At 42.1% G+C, this 17,105-nt stretch overlaps 1 protein-coding gene across 1 annotated transcript; it reads right to left on the reverse strand.

Annotated features, from left to right (window-relative positions):
• Positions 1–6,418: 6,418 nt before the first annotated feature.
• LOC120512382 (nuclear receptor subfamily 0 group B member 2-like) lies at positions 6,419–11,768 on the reverse strand. Its single transcript, XM_039730622.1, has 2 exons — positions 11,162–11,768; positions 6,419–6,672 (listed from the first exon to the last, which is right to left on the reverse strand). Exons 1-2 carry the CDS (start codon positions 11,766–11,768, stop codon positions 6,419–6,421), a joined length of 861 nt encoding a protein of 286 aa, XP_039586556.1.
• Positions 11,769–17,105: the final 5,337 nt, after the last annotated feature.

The following is a 17,105-nucleotide window of genomic DNA, read 5'->3' on the forward strand; positions in this document are numbered from 1 at the left end:
CACCCTCAGAAGGCTGTGCAGAGCTCACATGTTCGGTGCCTCAGAGGAGTGTGAAAACTACGGAGATTAGGGATGCAGGGACTGTACAGGGTGATGTGGCAGGACTGAGGGGACTCAAGATCCCAGAAGAAGCATAGGAACAACCCTGCCAGTCCAGGGTGCCACAGCAGCATGGTCAGGAGCCACATGTAACATGTCTGTGGTCGCTTCTGTATGACAGTGTGGTGTTTTGTAGCAGACTAGTCTGATACACCACCAGCGTGTACCATGTCACCAGGAATCACATCATGCTCTTACATCTTTGGTTGCCTTTCCAGTTGTGTTGAGTTCCTAGACAATGCTGCACAGTGGAGATGGTGCTCCGTTCCTCCAGGTTAGAGTATCCCTTCCTCATCTATCATCATACTTTGTATCTTGCTCCCAGGAGTTGCATTGCTCCTCAACAGACGTGTAACCCCCTGCTCACGCTGCAGTGGCCACAGCCATCTGCTGCATCAAATTATGTTCCAAGGCAATAACAGATATTTGAATATTTGGAAGCAAACATTTTTCTGTTACAGGTGTGTGGCAGATTACTTTTCATTACTAATAAGATCCTAGTAAAGAAAGAATTTTGGACCCTTCACTGTGTGGTCACCTGCACAGACAAGATCTTTATTTTTCCCACTAGATTTCCATTTTTCCCTCCTAGTAAATCTATGGTTATGAGTGTGCGTGGGTTGCACTGTTTCCGCTGTGACTGGAATGGGACCATTCCCACGCTGCTTGAAGCTTTGCGTTCTTGGCTCGTGAGATTACTTGCAGATAGCTGTGGTCATGTCTTCCTTAGATAAAGATGCTCTTATCTTAGGTGAGATGTGGAGTGCTTCATCTTGCAACATTTCTGCTACCCCCCCAGGCAGAGAAAGAGAGAGAGAACACAGGAAGAATGACAACTTGTACTTTCAAAATCACAATCTCATAAGGACAACAGCTGATAACAAGCCCAAGCAAAACCAAACTACTGACTCACCCTCCTCTCTCCTAGCCTACTGGGAAAGATTGAGGATTTATTCACAAATAGTAACACTGGCTTAAATGAGACCCTTTTTTGTCATTACAGGAATTGTTGCTTTTTTAGACTATGCATTTATTGTAGAAACTTTACTCCATTTTTTCCCATTAGCCAGGCTGCTTTTATCAGCAGACCTGTGATGGAAAAGGAGCATATATTTCCTTGTGTGCCTCTATTAATATGAAGTGAAGAACTGCACATTTCACGTACCCATGTCCTGTCTGCAAATAAAATGATGTCTGAGATTATGACTTGCACGTGCTTTCTAGCAAAAGTGAAATTTTAGGTTTTGAATTAAATGCCTTTGTTTCTGCAAAAGAGGTAAGAAAGGCAATCCACAGGAAAAAACAAAAAACCCAGCCAAACAAAAAGAACTCCATAGCACTATTAATATAGATAGCATAGATAGGACATAGATTTATACATGTGATGTCCAATGTGTGCCTTCTTAGTCATGTATAGGCAGGTGAATAAAATCACAGAATTATCTTTGTTTCCAAGCCTATATCAGGTTTTTGTTATTAGAAATACATGTTTAGCTGAAAGCCTAAGTCCAAAACCTACTGTGTAATGGTCAGGACTGCAAATCCAAGCATGCTTCTGACATTAATTAGAAGACATTAAAGTTAATATTGCAGTTGCAAACCAGATCAGACCGCTTCTGTATATGCCATAGAGGTAGGATTAATCTCATTTTTAGTGTGTGAAAGTTAGGCAATGAATCTCAAATGGTCAGGTGGGCTCCTTAGCTGTACCAACAGGCAGAAGTAAAGCACTTCATGGTATGATTCATCCAAAACTAAGGCAGGTGTCTGAGAGAAGGGAAGCATATCTCCCTCAGAGCATCTCCGTCCCCGTGCTCTAGAGAGAGTGCAAGTGACTCTCTTGCAAGATGGATCCCACCACTGGAAATGTCATGTTACTTTTACTACCACTGCCTTACTTGGTGCTTACTAAAGCTTGATCTTCAATATCTTCTCTATTTATCCTTTCCCTGCAGTGTGTAGGCTTCTCCATTACTTTACTGTGTGCTGCTCAGTTTAGCGTAGAACACTGAATTGATTAATTTTCAGTGGAATTCCCTCATGTTCTCAAGTATGGTATTTGTTACCTCTTTACAAACACTGATTAAAATCTTCGAAGATGTGAATGCATTATTACTACCACTTCTTTTTACAAAGGAGGAATGAAAACACCTAGATTAGAGTTGCTGAAAGCTTCCTGCATTTCAGGTGTGCACAGACTGATTTTTCACTGCTTACAGCACTATACATCATTCTGGAAGCATGAGACACGGCCTGTTGTGACCTGGATTGCAACTGTGAGAGCGTCTGACTTCTACAAACTACCCTTTCCCAGATCTGTTTGCCACTGTGAAAAACTATAGCATTTTACTCCAGTTAACACTGTTAGTAGCAGTCTTTTTCTGGGACAATAGCACTCTGGAATAATGCCACTTCAATTTACATGGCTCACCCACACTCCATAAGGTGTCATTCAACCAATTTCACTGTAAGAGTATTGTCTCTGGCACCGCAGATCCGTTTTAGTTCAGGTTCTGCAATGATGGTGCTGCAACAGAAGCAGCTGAGCCTTGGCTGACAGCAGCCTCTTCCACTGCACAGTCCTAACAAATTCCCACAGCACTTAGAAGCTATTCTTTGCCCCAGGTAAGGCAGGGAGTCCTGAGGGAAAACCACAGGAGTTTGTAATCAGGTCATGAAAAGAGTTTATGATCATATTCAGAAGGAGGCTGGAATAAGGTTTCACAAGCAATTTGAATTTACTTTTTCATTCTTGATTTTGCAAATGTAGATTTCTTCTAACAACTTAAAAATATTGCCATACATTATTTTGAACAAGTCAAGACGGGAGAGGAGAGGTGTCCCTGAGTGCAAGCTCTGCCTGGCCAGCAGCAGCGGTAGGTGCTTTTTCGGGTGCGCTTCCAGCAGCTAAGCTCGCACTCCAGGGGATGGCAATACTGCCGTCTCCTGGGCGCTAGAGGGGGATGGATACACATGCTTCATTGGTGGATTTCACAGCTGGAGAAACAACGCTTCTGTTTCCAATCCCAGAAGCTAAATGAAGTGGTGACAAACCTTTCAAACCTTTCTTTGTTGCTTCTCTCTCCCTGTCTCTCTCTCTCTCTTTATTTCACAGCTGGAGAAACAGCCCTTCTGTTTCCAATCCCAGAAGCTAAATGAAGTGGTGACAAACCTTTCTTTGTTGCTTCTCTCTTCCTGTCTCTCTCTCTCTTTTTCTTTTTTCCTTGGAGTAGAGATTTTCTGTTGTCATCTTCTTGCCTTCTGTTCATTTCTATCTCTGATTCTTCATTCCAGTGCATTATTTCCATCAACTTCTAAAGGCTGTCTGGTGCTGTGCCTTTCCACTTTCCAGAGAGAGCTCCTGGCTTTCCAGGGTTTTGCTCCTGACCTCTGCTCACAATCCCTCACCTCTCCTGTTCCTGAGAGTTTCTTGTACCTGCACAGCCTCCAGCTTCATGTGACATTTAAATACAATAAATACAGGTTCTTACTCTGTCCTCAGAAAGACAAGTGGTACCTCAGTCCCTTTGAACAGGATACCAAGATAAGATCTGTGATCTTCTGAAGAATCTTGTATTCAAGCACAGTGAGGTGAGATCCATGCATATCAGATCTTGTGAAAGTTCCATTTGAAGTCTAGTACTTGCCTTCATGGTGGAAGTTGAAGTCATCTTGAAAATTCAAGGCGTTGACCACAATCTTCCCTGTGGAGCACTAGGCAGTCTTTTCAGACATGGTTACATAGACTCACTCCAGGCTAAAAGAATCATCAGCAAGTACAGCATTGTCTTCCAGGTGAGCCAAGCCATGGAACTTGTTGGCATCGTGCCCTCCAATTCAAGGAGAGATCATTTGAAGCTGTTGTATGTGTAGATGAAGTCAAAGACCTTGAACAGATTTTTTATAATAAAGCTGTGAGCAGACTGTCTGGTGTGCTCTCATTAGCCTGAAATTCAGGCTACAGAACCATGAACCATGTCCTGGGTTCAGGTTGTTGGTGAGTCATTAAGCAGGCCTTTGACATATGAAGGTAAGCTGGATTCTACATAGAAATGAACTCTATTAATAAGCTGCTTCTGTCCCTCACTTCCCCTTTTTTATTTTGTTTTGTTCAGCCTTTTTGCTCCTTTCCACAAGCCCCCATGACTGTTTTTCATTATACATTTTACCTCTTTCTAAAATTCCTCACTCTTCCCACTGAGCTGAGGGTATTCCTTCCCCTCTCAATGTGGCAGTGGGAGCATTGAGATGAGAGCATAGCCCATCTTGCCTTTTCCATTGCAGAAGCTGCTGCATGTGCGAGGCCAGCTGAGCCCTACTCCTTCCAGCCCAGCCTGTGCTGCACTGTCTGGGTAAAAGTGGAGCATCTGTAGTAGAGGTAGAAGCTTATAGGACTTGGGAGGTGTTTGAGCTTTTATGTCTGCTACCAAATGATGTTGTAGATACCCAATTTTACAAATGCCAGTTTTTGATCTATTCTGCTTGCTTAAATCTTGAGAAGAACAGACAAAAAGCAAATGTCTGGAACTAATGTTTTCATTCAGCATCACAAACAACCCACCATGGAATATCCTGTTACCCTGCACTGCAGCAGATCTGTGGCAGTACTGTTGAACCATTTTAATGAAAGAAAAGCTATTGAAAACTTCGACTCTGAGGGTTTCCCATGAAAAATATCAGTCCAAAAATCCACAGTTCTGTAAAGTTTAGTTAGCTTAAGAACATAAGAAGGTGAGTTGTGTTTACTATAGAGATTGTTACTTCTGTGATCACTACTACCCAGAGGCTTCTTGTTTGTCTTGTTTGGGGTTTACTTCTTCCCCTCGATTTTTGCAATTTACTCCTCGATTAACAAAGTGGGAGAAAAATGTGTGTTCTTTTGTCAAAACTGATAGGTACTAAGCTCTTATTATTATTCAAACTTCTTTTTATCCTTAGTTGTTTGACTTCTAGAAGTCCTTTCAACATCCATCTCTGTTGATATGCATTTTTACATATCTATATATATATATTTACAAGTTCTCTTTCCTTTGACTTCAGCTTGACATTCTAAGGAATTCTAAGCTGTCATACTCTTGTGCTGTCTGTCTACGTGTCTGTCAGCCCCCATTTGGTCAATATGAGCCCTCTTGCCAAGCAAAACTAGGCTGGATCCACTATTGAAAAAACTCAGAAATTAATTCCCTTAAGTTTCATGGAAACCATTGCGAAAGAAGTGGGATAGGAAATGAACATAAATTACTTCCCCGTTGCAGCTGAAGAATAAGCTCAATGTTTTTTTCATCCTGACAGATGGGCAGTCAGCACACACATCGTTTGGCACCCACCCCAACACATGCTGCCTCTTCTCCAACCAGACGGGTAGGAGACAGAGACATTTTTGGGGCATGCCATAGTGCATTTGGAGGTGGAAACACAGAACTCTTGCAGTGAGAAATGGAGGAACAGATTGTACACATCTGTAGGAAACCATATATTAGCATTTTTGCTGTCCAAGGACCATCTGACATCTATTTGGAAGGAAGTGAGGGTAATTATAGAATGGTGCAGGCAGGGCTAAAGGGAAAAGGGCTTAAATGTGTAGGAAAGTGGGCTACATTAGTTCTGTCTCTTATGGCATGACACAGTAACTTTCAGCCTTTGTTATTCCCATTCTGTAAACAATCCTGAACAACAACTTTTGTCCAGTCAACAATTTTTTTGATTCATGTTGTTTAGTTCCTTAGTTAAAGAAGGACTTTGTAAATAATGGGAGAGGGATTTAATGCCCACAGTTTACTGCAAGACTTAGAAAAGAACCTACAAGAAAGCAGTTAGTAAGGGGGAGCTCCATCCAGCAATTACAGCCAAGGACTAGAGTTCACAGTGGAAAAGAAAAAGGATTGGGGTCAGAGACTGAAAAAGAAAAGAAAGGATTTATACTGATTTTACTATTGACCAGGCTTTTATGTATCTATCTTCAACTGAATAAAATTTACCATTGCCCCTGTTCCTTAAAGCCAAAAGCATAAAGTATAAAGAGCTGGGAAAATGCTCACTAGAAATAATACAGTTGAACCAAGCACAACTGGAAAGTATGCTGGTGTTCCTAGACAATCTTTAAATACTTAGACTAAGGGTTTTTTTAAGCACAGAGTATCATGAAATGCTTCATTTTCTCTGCTTTTAATTCTAAAATGTTACAAAATTACTTCATCGTTGAAGCATATATGGCTTACAAATATGCATCAATGATTTGCTTGAAACATGTTTATTTAGCTCATAATATTCTCTCATCTCTTCAAAATGAAATTTTTTATTGCTTAGATGTCATTTGCTTTCAAAGCCAGTCTGGATTGATATATAGGGTTTCTAGAAGTATTGCATTTAGGGTGGCCTCTCCTAGGATGGGCCTGAAGAAGAGCTCTTCAGTAGCATCTGCATCAATGTCTCGAAGAGATGTGATTAGCTGAAGAATCGAAGAAAACCTGCTGAGGCTTCCATGGAACATTGTTGAGATAAACTCCATCAGGGCTTTCTGAGCTTCCTGCTGCAGTGATTGTACATAAGGGAGACATTTCAGGACACAACATTCTGTCAAAACAAAACGTAAAATAACAAATCTTGAGTAAACATTTCTATTCTGTGCCTTTTGTAATGATGGGTGTCTGGATTTCTGGCTTATAGCACTACTTTCTCCATAGAGAAAAAAAATAAACACTTCCTAAACATGTTTTTTGGAAAAAGAAGGTATGTGTAGCTCAATAATTTAAATGAGCATTTGGCAGCATTGTAATCACATTGGAATCTAGCCCATTACATTAAAATCCAGCTTTGAAATGGTAACAGCAGGTAATTTTGACTCAGTACAGATGAAGAAGAAGTTTTGTAGTGTCATCTACCATCTACCCATCTATCAAATGATGCTGAGATAGTAGTCTGGGCAGGTGGAAATATTCCAGCTCTAATCTACCCTACCTAGGTAACACCAGGAGAGGGAGATGATGGCTTACAGCCTGAAGATGTAGGTTTCCAGTACACCCAGCCCCATCTCCATCCTATTGTTGCCTCTGCTTACTAGACTAAGCTGGGGCACTGTGGTTCACCATATTATCTAGGTATTTTCAATTACAGTCTAAAAAGAGCAGGAGGGGTGCCTCAGCATGAGGAGTGCCTGAAGAAGGAGAGGCCTTTGCCCTATGGAGTCACGGTCCTGAGCCTCAATCACATACCTCCCACAGCATATGACCTGCTGGCTCACTGAAGGTGTTTGTGGGTGCCTGAACTCAGTGCTAAGGACACCCTGTGTTCATCCTTTGCCTCTGGAGGGATTGCCTGGCCATGTAGCTCTCAGTAACCTGTTGCCTCCTGTTCTCACTCTCTAAGGACGTCTTTTCTCTCCTAGAATTGTTGCAGTCTGGACAGAGGGTAGAACACACTATTTGGCAACTTTTACAGTGACTGACCCCACATCTTCCTGGAATAGGATCTGAATAGCTCGCACCACGTGTGTTTCACACAGGATCATTCATTTCAGTGTGGGAAGTTGAGCATTCTTGCCTAGTGCCCTGTACCAGGGCAAAACCAACCTGGCTGGGTTTCCTGCAGTCTGAAACTGGCTGACTGTTGTCAGCCTTCAGCAACTCTCTTCTTCCTAGACATCACTGCCAGAGGAGAAGAAGCCTCAGCCAAACCTGCAACCAGGCTAGCCAGAAATCAAGTGTTTGCAAAAGTCATCAATCTCCCCTAGGATTACCAGCAGCTGCAAGCTGTGAGGATGATTCCAAATGTTAGATTTTTCATGGAAAGGAAATTGTCAGGATTTTGTGGATTCAGGATGAAGTTGCAATAGTTTATATCTCTTCAAATATACTTAATTTTCCCATTTGGTCTTCTTTTCTATGTAACCAAACACTGGCTTTAATTTACATATTATGAGACGCTTCTTGTTCTGAGATATGTTGTAATAACATTCAAACACATGTTTCCAGCTGAACTGTGAACCTCTTAAGAGTATCCTTTTTTTTAACAGAAGCCCTGTCACAGCCTTGATGGAATTTTTGAATACATATGTGTACATAAATATGTGTATGTATGGCACTGATATAATAACAGCACTGTTTTTCACTGCTCCCATCTCTTCACTGTGCAGTCCCAATTGCTCTTCAGACAATTGTCAAAAACACAAAAGTGTTTTCACCTCACTCTGTGCTGTTCCTGTGTGGATGAACAGTCCTACCTGCTCCTTCCTTTGACTTACTGCCTGGGTCCAAGTAGGCAAAGCCTTGCAGCTTGACCCTTCACCCACAGACACTGAGACAGCTCCAAAGTCACCCAGCCAAAGCTCCCCTGGGTAGCTTGGGGATGCCAATATGTTCTGGAGAGTCTGGATTCTGTTGATGCAAGGTGCCAGTTTCCCCTCAGGAGCTGGTGCACAACTTTTTCTTTGCAGGTTCTTGCTAGCCCAGATGTGGTCAATCAGTAACCCAGCCAGAGCCTCCCACACAGAGGCGCTGCACAGATTCTGTTGTTATTTCCAGCTCTGGGGTGCTCAGCATAAGAAGGACATGGACCTGCTGGAATGACTCCAGAGGTGGGCCCTGAAGATGATCAGAGGGCTGGAGCACCTCTCCTATGGACACAGGCTGACAGAGTTGGGGTTGTTCAGCCTGGAGAAGAAAAGGCTTTGGAAAGACCTTCCAGTACCTAAAGGGGCTTTACAAGAAAGCTGGACAGAGACTTTTTACAGGGGGCTATAATGATAGGAGAAGGGGAAATGGCCTTGAACAGAGAGAAGGTAGGTAGGTAGGTAGGCTTAGGTCAGATGTGTAGGCAGAAATCCTTAACTGTCAGAGTGGTAAGGTGTTGGAACAGCTTGCCCAGAGATGTTGTGAATGCCACAGGCCCAGGGCTGGCCAGAAGGCCAGGCTGGATGGGGCTTGGAGGAACCTGGTCTAGTGGAAGGTGTCCTTTCCAATGGAAGAGGGGTTGGATTAGATGATCTTTAGGGTCCCTTCCAACCCAAAGCATTCTATGATTCTTATAGGAGGACCTACACTCCATTGTGCTGCCTGCCACCCTCTTGCCAAAGGGATTTTTCTAACTATAGTAAGCACAATGTCTGTGTCACAAGAGATCACTCAGGATACAAGCAAAGCTTTGCATAGTTGTCGTGCTTCTTATCCAAGTGATGGCTGCTACAGCTGCATGCCTGGATGTCCTGTTGAACTCCACTCATGACCCAGCTCTGGACTGCTCTGGTCCTGGCCCTTCCCCATTGCTTCAGTCAGTTTTGGTGGTCCCAACAGAAGTAAAACATTAAGGATGTTAATGAGGTACTCCGTAATCCAAAAGAGAGTCAGTTAACCATTGTCACTGCTGGCGACTTCCTAAAAGCCTTTCAGAACTGAGGCCTGTAAAAATAGTAGCATTTTGCCAAACATCAAGCCAAAACTTGAAAAGTTTGAAAATGTGTTGCAAATATGTAGAAAACATTTTCTGAGTTTGGTGGAAAGTGTTGAAAAACTATTAAAAGTAGTAGTTGTGAACAACAGCTGTACAGATTTGTTTGCAGCAAAGGGCGGTTTGTCACAATGTCTGTGTCTCAAGAGATCACTCAGGATACAAGCAAAGCTTTGCATAGTTGTCATGCTTCTTTGGGTGGTTTGGGCTGTGTATAAGCCCTGAGTACCTGTTTCAGCCCAGACTCAGATGGTGACTGTTTCAAATAGAGGCTTAGCTGAATCTAAGCTTAACTAATATTCTCCAGGTTGCCTTCTGCAGCTCATGGAGGAATATTCCAGGGAACAGGGTCATCCCAACTAAGAGCTGAGTGTCATTCCTGAAACTCTGGAATGTGTCTGCTGACAGCATTGAGGGCTGCTGGCTCTCTCATACAGCACCCTGGGGAAGCAGCAGGCCTTTAGGAGGCACAAATCCAGAACATAACCCTGCTACTGCTTCTCCTTAAGTGAAAATTGCATTTTACCCACAGAGACAATAAAAATGCCAGCTAGTTAAACTGTGTAAGCTGCTGCAGATGAGGCCTCTTATCGACCCCCCTGGATATAAACAGTGGTTTCTTTTAGCCTGATTTTATTGTGAAAAAAGCTTGCACTGGAACAAACTCTTCTGGTTTGATGCTGTGGCATAGACACTCAAGGCAATACCAGGCATCTGGATGACATTTCACCTCAAGAATCAAAATTTGAATCCCATTGGAAACAAATATATAAGTCACACAGCCTTTGAGCAGCCTATAAACCATCCACCACGAGAAATTTAACGGAATAACTGAAGCATTCAAGTATCCTTCTGGTGCAGTCCCAAGTACAGCACACTGCTGACAGTGCAGCCAGCAGCAGCGATTGCTGTGGAAGGAGCTGGGCATCTGAGCCAGAGCAGGCTGGAGTCAATAAATCTTTCCATTTACTTTAGTGGACTTAGAGCTCTGCTTTTAATGACTCATGCACTCCATGGTGCTGACTGAGGCAACCTTCCTTCCTAAGGAGCTGAACTTGGCATCACAAGTGAAAGGATGTAATCAGAAGTCTTAGTTTGCTGTCCCAGGCTTTGAAAGCAGAGATACTAAATTATATAAGTAAAGGATATAAATACATAAAAGCTGTGTAACCTCAACACAGCATCCTTTTGCCTCACTGATGAAAATCAGGTGGTTATTTTCTCCAATGTTTTTGTGACTGGAGAAGCCTTTGCTAAAATACTTCTAAAGTTCACATCATATGCCCATGTACCCTCTCTCCCTTGCTGTGACGTGAGGGTGAGGCTGCTGCATTACCTTTGAACTGGAAGTCAATTTGAAGTTGCACAATTCTTTATGACTTAAAATTTGTCAGATAGAGATTGTTTTGACTTACAGTGGGTGACGTACTGCACTTATCCAAGGAACCAAAATAAACCACATCAGGCAGAAAAACGGTTAAATCATGGAATATAGGTTTTTCAGAACTTTTAACTATATTCTTAAAAATGAGTAAAACAAAACATGTTCTATACATAAATAAAAAATGTAAAATATCTTTCTAGGCATATAATCATTTGTGTAATTTCTGGGAGGACTTACCAGAATTAAAAAGAATAATTCCTTTAAGATAGGCATATTCTTTTGCACTTATGTCCAGGTCCCAGAATTTCCACAATAAATTCTTCATCTTCTGAACTTCTGTGAAAGATGCTCCTGCTAATGAGCTGCCCACTTCATTCACAGCTGTTGAAGACTGATTGAGGAGGATTTTTTTCAATAAACTGGTAGCTGGAATCTCTCTCAGCTCAAAATCCACTCCTTCTTGTGCCATGCCCAGGACAAAAAGAGGGGCCCAGTTCTGTTGTATGAGGACAAACTGATCCTCCCAAGGCATGTGATAAAAAGAAGGTAAGTTTCTAATAAAAGCTGAAGTCTTCAACAGCACTTCAGAAGCTCTTCTGCATGTGTCTTCTGGTGTTCTCAGGACAACCCTTCTCCTGTCCAAACAAGGGCAGCCTTTGCTTCTTGCAGAGCAATGGGGACTGCAATGCTGCTGGTGCCACCTGGTCTCACTTCCACCCTCCTTCTTAAGGATCTGGTACAGGATGCTTTCAGAATGGTGTGTCTCACACTGACATTTCCGAAATTTCTCAGCTGGGATCTTGGTGGCCATGGAGGCAGAGTTCCCTGTGGCAGGAAACAGCATGTCTGGAGCTGTGCGTCAGCAGCAGGGGAGGGCCTTTGTGCCACACAAGGAGGCATTGTGCGGTTATATAGACCTGGGCAGGTGTTGAAAAGTAATATGACCCTGATCCATAAGGTTACCTTGAACTTTACTTGCACCAGGGTGTTTCAAACAGGGCGTGGCTGCAGGCTGCCGGTGTCCCTGGGTGCTGTAGCCCCAGGGGAGTGGGTGGCATGGACGAGTCCTGGGGATTTAAAGCCTGTGTTTCAGAATTATGGGCCCAGTTCTGTTGTATGAGGACAAACTGATCCTCCCAAGGCATGTGATAAAAAGAAGGTAAGTTTCTAATAAAAGCTGAAGTCTTCAACAGCACTTCAGAAGCTCTTCTGCATGTGTCTTCTGGTGTTCTCAGGACAACCCTTCTCCTGTCCAAACAAGGGCAGCCTTTGCTTCTTGCAGAGCAATGGGGACTGCAATGCTGCTGGTGCCACCTGGTCTCACTTCCACCCTCCTTCTTAAGGATCTGGTACAGGATGCTTTCAGAATGGTGTGTCTCACACTGACATTTCCGAAATTTCTCAGCTGGGATCTTGGTGGCCATGGAGGCAGAGTTCCCTGTGGCAGGAAACAGCATGTCTGGAGCTGTGCGTCAGCAGCAGGGGAGGGCCTTTGTGCCACACAAGGAGGCATTGTGCGGTTATATAGACCTGGGCAGGTGTTGAAAAGTAATATGACCCTGATCCATAAGGTTACCTTGAACTTTACTTGCACCAGGGTGTTTCAAACAGGGCGTGGCTGCAGGCTGCTGGTGTCCCTGGGTGCTGTAGCTCCAGGGGAGTGGGTGGCATGGACCAGTCCTGGGGATGGAAAGCCTGTGTTTCAGAATTACCTCATGTTTCTGTGAGATTTGAGAGAAACTTCAGAGAAGGTCAGCTGTTGAAGTTCACAACAGTGCTCTCTCTTGCATTTCACAAATGATCATTTCAAACACAGAATGTGAGGGCTTAGGGTCATAGAATTGATTAGGTTGGAAAAGATCTTTCAGATCATCAAGTCCACCACTAAGGTATGTCCTCAAGTGCCACACTTGCATGCTTTTAAGTGCCTCCAAGAGTGGTGACTACCACTTCCCTGAGCAGCCTAGGCACCTGGGCATTGATGTAGAACAAGACGACACAAGACATCCAGTACAGCTTCCTGGGAGAATATTTCTCCCAGACAAGTTGTGTAATTAAATTTTCCTCAGAAACTGGTGAGGGAAAAATGGTAATTCATACTAGTGTACATGTGGAATTTATAGCAACTCAAGAGCTGAATGATTGAATTGTCAGGACTCTTCAGTCAACATAAGGGAACACAAGGTAGCAGGAATGAAAAAAAGGAACTCAGCCTTAATAAGAAGACATTGATACTTCAGTTTGTTACTTCACACTCTACTCTCTTGCTTGCTCTTATACAGAAGAAAAGGTGCTAAGTTTTTTTTAACAAGCATGATGTTTATGCATTCTTACCATCTGGGCTCTTAGCGTGTCTCAGCAAAAACTGGGCATTAAAAACAACACTTGAAGGTCTCTATCTGCCAGATCTCCAAGCCTTTGGTGTGTAAAGGTCTCCCCCCTACCATCAGATGCATAACTGCAAATTAGTGTTTTGCTACACCAGGTTTGGTTTTTTTCCATGCTGAGCTATTTTAAGAATTACATTCTTTATTTCTTCATTATATTTATGTTGCAAAATTTTCCCCTTCTGAGGAGATGAAAAGTGGAGGAAGAGATGAGTGCTCCAAAGCTGAGAAATTTAGGAGTGTAGTGCTGCTGAGGTGCAGTGACTGCTAACTGCTGTGGAGGTTCAAGGCACACACAGCACTGAACGCCTGGTGGTATTTGTGTGTCCGCCTCTCTGTCCATTCAACAGCTCCCTGTTGCTGTCCATTGCTGAGGTATTAAAGAGCTTTGCAAGTTAAATGGCACAGCAACAGAGAAGTCCCCAGGGAGTCCCCAAGAAGTCCCATCCTTCTTATTCATGATGTAAAATTCGAGCTGGGATGAGGTTGAATGGAATGAATTCCAGTTACAGGGCCATTGTCATCTGAGGTTCAGCATGAATTGCATTGATTGGCTAATGGCTGTACTAGAAAGACAGACCTGAGCTTGCTAAAATCATTCTTGCAAAGTGTTTGCTTGTGAAAAGAAGTTCTGTCTCCTAACTGCTGAGAGAGTGGTGGTGTTTCAGTAATCTAAGCAGCAGAGTTCTGAGCATCCCAGCTCCTGTGCTCCAAGAGAAATATCTCGAGGTTAACCATTTCTCTTGGTTCGTGTCATTATTTCACAGCTCCTATTAATTGTGCTTATGAAGATTCTCCTTCAGGTTAAATTGGTTCTTTTCCTGCTTTTTTCCTTCTGAGGTCTCCGTCAGTCATATGCAGAGTCCTGATGTCAGCAACATATGGTATTGGATACCATTTCTATTTGTCATCATTTATTTCCTTTGGTTGTGTATAGATCTAAGAGGCAGAAGCAAATTATATTTCTATCAGAAATTCCCAGTATATATATATATAACTATATATATATATATAAATAAATAAATATATATATATATATATATATATATATAATAACTTTATGACTATTTACCAAAAAATAAGAGTAAAGGTCACTGCACCAGTATGACTGCCTAGGACGCATTATGAATTATCAGCTTTCCTGAGAAAATGATTACTTAGAGTTATGAGTCAACACTGAATTGCAGGTGAAACTGATCCTGGTCATCCTGATTCAAAATTGACTGACACGAACTTCCTGTGTGACCCAATTTTATCAGAGGTAGAAGACCAGCAGCCAAATTTAGCTCTGTACTCATAAATTAGGCAACTGTTAATTTTTCTTTCTAAATTTTACCTATAGAATGGTTGCAGCCACATGCACCTAGATATAAAGCATCTAAGTCTTGATGCTGCAGTAGCAATACTTGGTACTTTCAAATGTTAAGGAAGCACAGAATACAAAACCCAATTTTGTGATATGATAAATCCCCATGGATTTCTATCTATTTCAGCAGTCTCTAGCATGCTGGCTTGAGAACAATAAGACACAATCACATCAGTGTTATTTTTTTCTGTTTTGCATTTATATACTTTTTCAACCTAGGAGACACCCATGCCCACAAATACTCACTGCCACGACGTTCTCTCTGAAACAGCACAAGTGTTGCCATTTGGACAACAATAAAATTTGTCCTAAGTTCACACACAAAATTAAAAGAACACAGAGAGAGTTGGTTTAGATTAGACATACAAAAGGAATTCTTTACAGTGAGGCACTGCTGCTCAGAGAAGCTGTGGATGCTCCATTACTGGGAGTGTTCAAGGCCAGGTTAGAAAGGCTTTGAGCAACCTGCTCAGTGGAAGGTGTCCCTTGCACATGGCAGAGGGATTGGAGCTATGTATCTTTAAGGTCCCTTCCAACCCAAGCCATTCTATGATTGCTGCAGACAGCTCTTTTATATTCACACCATTGCTGGGAATTAAAATAATAAATATCTCATTGGGTCCAAACATATAAGACACGTACTATTTTTGGCTCATAGTCCATAACATTAAATCACCTAATGGAATACTTGCAAGTCTGAAGAGACTTGCCAGATAGTAGAGGAGCTTACATGGCAAACTTATCCTTACCTTGGCAGTAGCCAAACATGAATCTTTCAGGAAGAATGTATGATATATATCACTCTTCTCATGACTATTTTCTTGCCTTCAATAATTTGCATCTTAGGGAAATTCTGAACCAGAATCATTTTATGCATTTAATAACTTTCAGTTAATTTCTAACCTATGTTCTTATGCAGTCTGCTCCTAAAGCCACAAGAACAACCACATCAGCCTATCTGTCAAGAAGTTCTCTGTGGATACTTTAAGCGAGACAAAACTTGATCAAACATTACATTTAGAGGATTTGGTGCCTTCTTGCTCTTTTGTTGTGGAGGAAAAAAGGGAATCAATCAATCAATCAGTCCCTATTCATCCTATCTATTACTTGGCCTACTTTATAAATCTCAGTAAGACTACCATGGTCACTCTTTGTCCAAACTAAAGCGATGTAGCTTATTTCTTTAGAGTGACACAAGGCCTTTGATCATCTTGTTAACCTTATTTGACTCTTTCCTAGCCCTACAGCTTTACTAAGATATTCTGTTTTGCCTTTTTCAGAAGTCACTTCTGAACAATGAGCTGCCGTTGCCATGGAACAGTCACATCCCCCAGGTTTTATTCCTGAATGATGGTCATCAGTTCAGAGGCTCTTAACTTCATCAGGAGGGGGAGGGGTGTGGTGCAGGAAGTATTAGGATAGGACTCAGTGTCCAGGACTTAGGAAAGCATGGATTTATACAGAGACAGGATGAAATTCTCTGTTTTGCCTTTTTCAGAAGTCACTTCTGAACAATGAGCTGCCGTTGCCATGGAACAGTCACATCCCCCAGGTTTTATTCCTGAATGATGGTCATCAGTTCAGAGGCTCTTAACTTCATCAGGAATAGAGTCAGGAGTGGTTTATGTGCATCTTTTGCCATATATGCATATACACATATACTTAATCATCATTTGACACTAGTTGATGATTTTCACAAAGCCTTTTTGCAATTCTTCTGACGGTCCTGTCTTCCTCCAAATAATATTGTACCATCAGCAAACATTGATATTCTCAAACTTGGAAGGCACTGCTCTTCAGAATAATTCCCTCAATGCTATGAGTTGTTTAAAAGACTATAATAGTTTTAACTATGGGGCAGAAAATCTGACACTGTCCTTATACTAGAGTGTCCATACATACAAGCACATAAATGTTGGACTATACATATGTACATCATGCATATAGTAACTGTGTTATTTACCACACATTGATGTGGGCTCTCCTACTTTCCTAAAAGGTGATATTGGAGGCAGATGCATTTCTGGAGGAGAAGAATCTTCTGCTATTATTTCATATGGGCTTTAAGAAGGAAATGCTTTGTAGGAAACTGAGAGCAGCCTTTCTGGCGTCACACCAGGTTGATATATGCACATATTCCTTGATTCAGTGACCTCTTATCACTCTGGTCTCACTTGCAAACATTTAATTGGCCTATAAACATCCATATGACTTCAGAGCAGGAATCCAGAAGTTTTATACAATGTGTTTTCTGGGAGAGGTTGGGTGAATTCCATGTCACTGGCACTTTTGAGGACAGCTGACCTCTCTGACAGCCTTAAGAAAAGGAAACAGTAATGAAACCATTATCTTTCTAGAAGGGCTCTATTGCCTCCATCTTTCTTGAGCAATAAAGGCATTCATTTCTCAGCTAGAGAAACTAAAAGCT

This window comes from Passer montanus, unplaced genomic scaffold, assembly GCF_014805655.1.
Source record: "Passer montanus isolate IOZ18808 unplaced genomic scaffold, ASM1480565v1 scaffold11, whole genome shotgun sequence".
NCBI classification, from domain to species: Eukaryota; Metazoa; Chordata; class Aves; order Passeriformes; family Passeridae; genus Passer; species Passer montanus.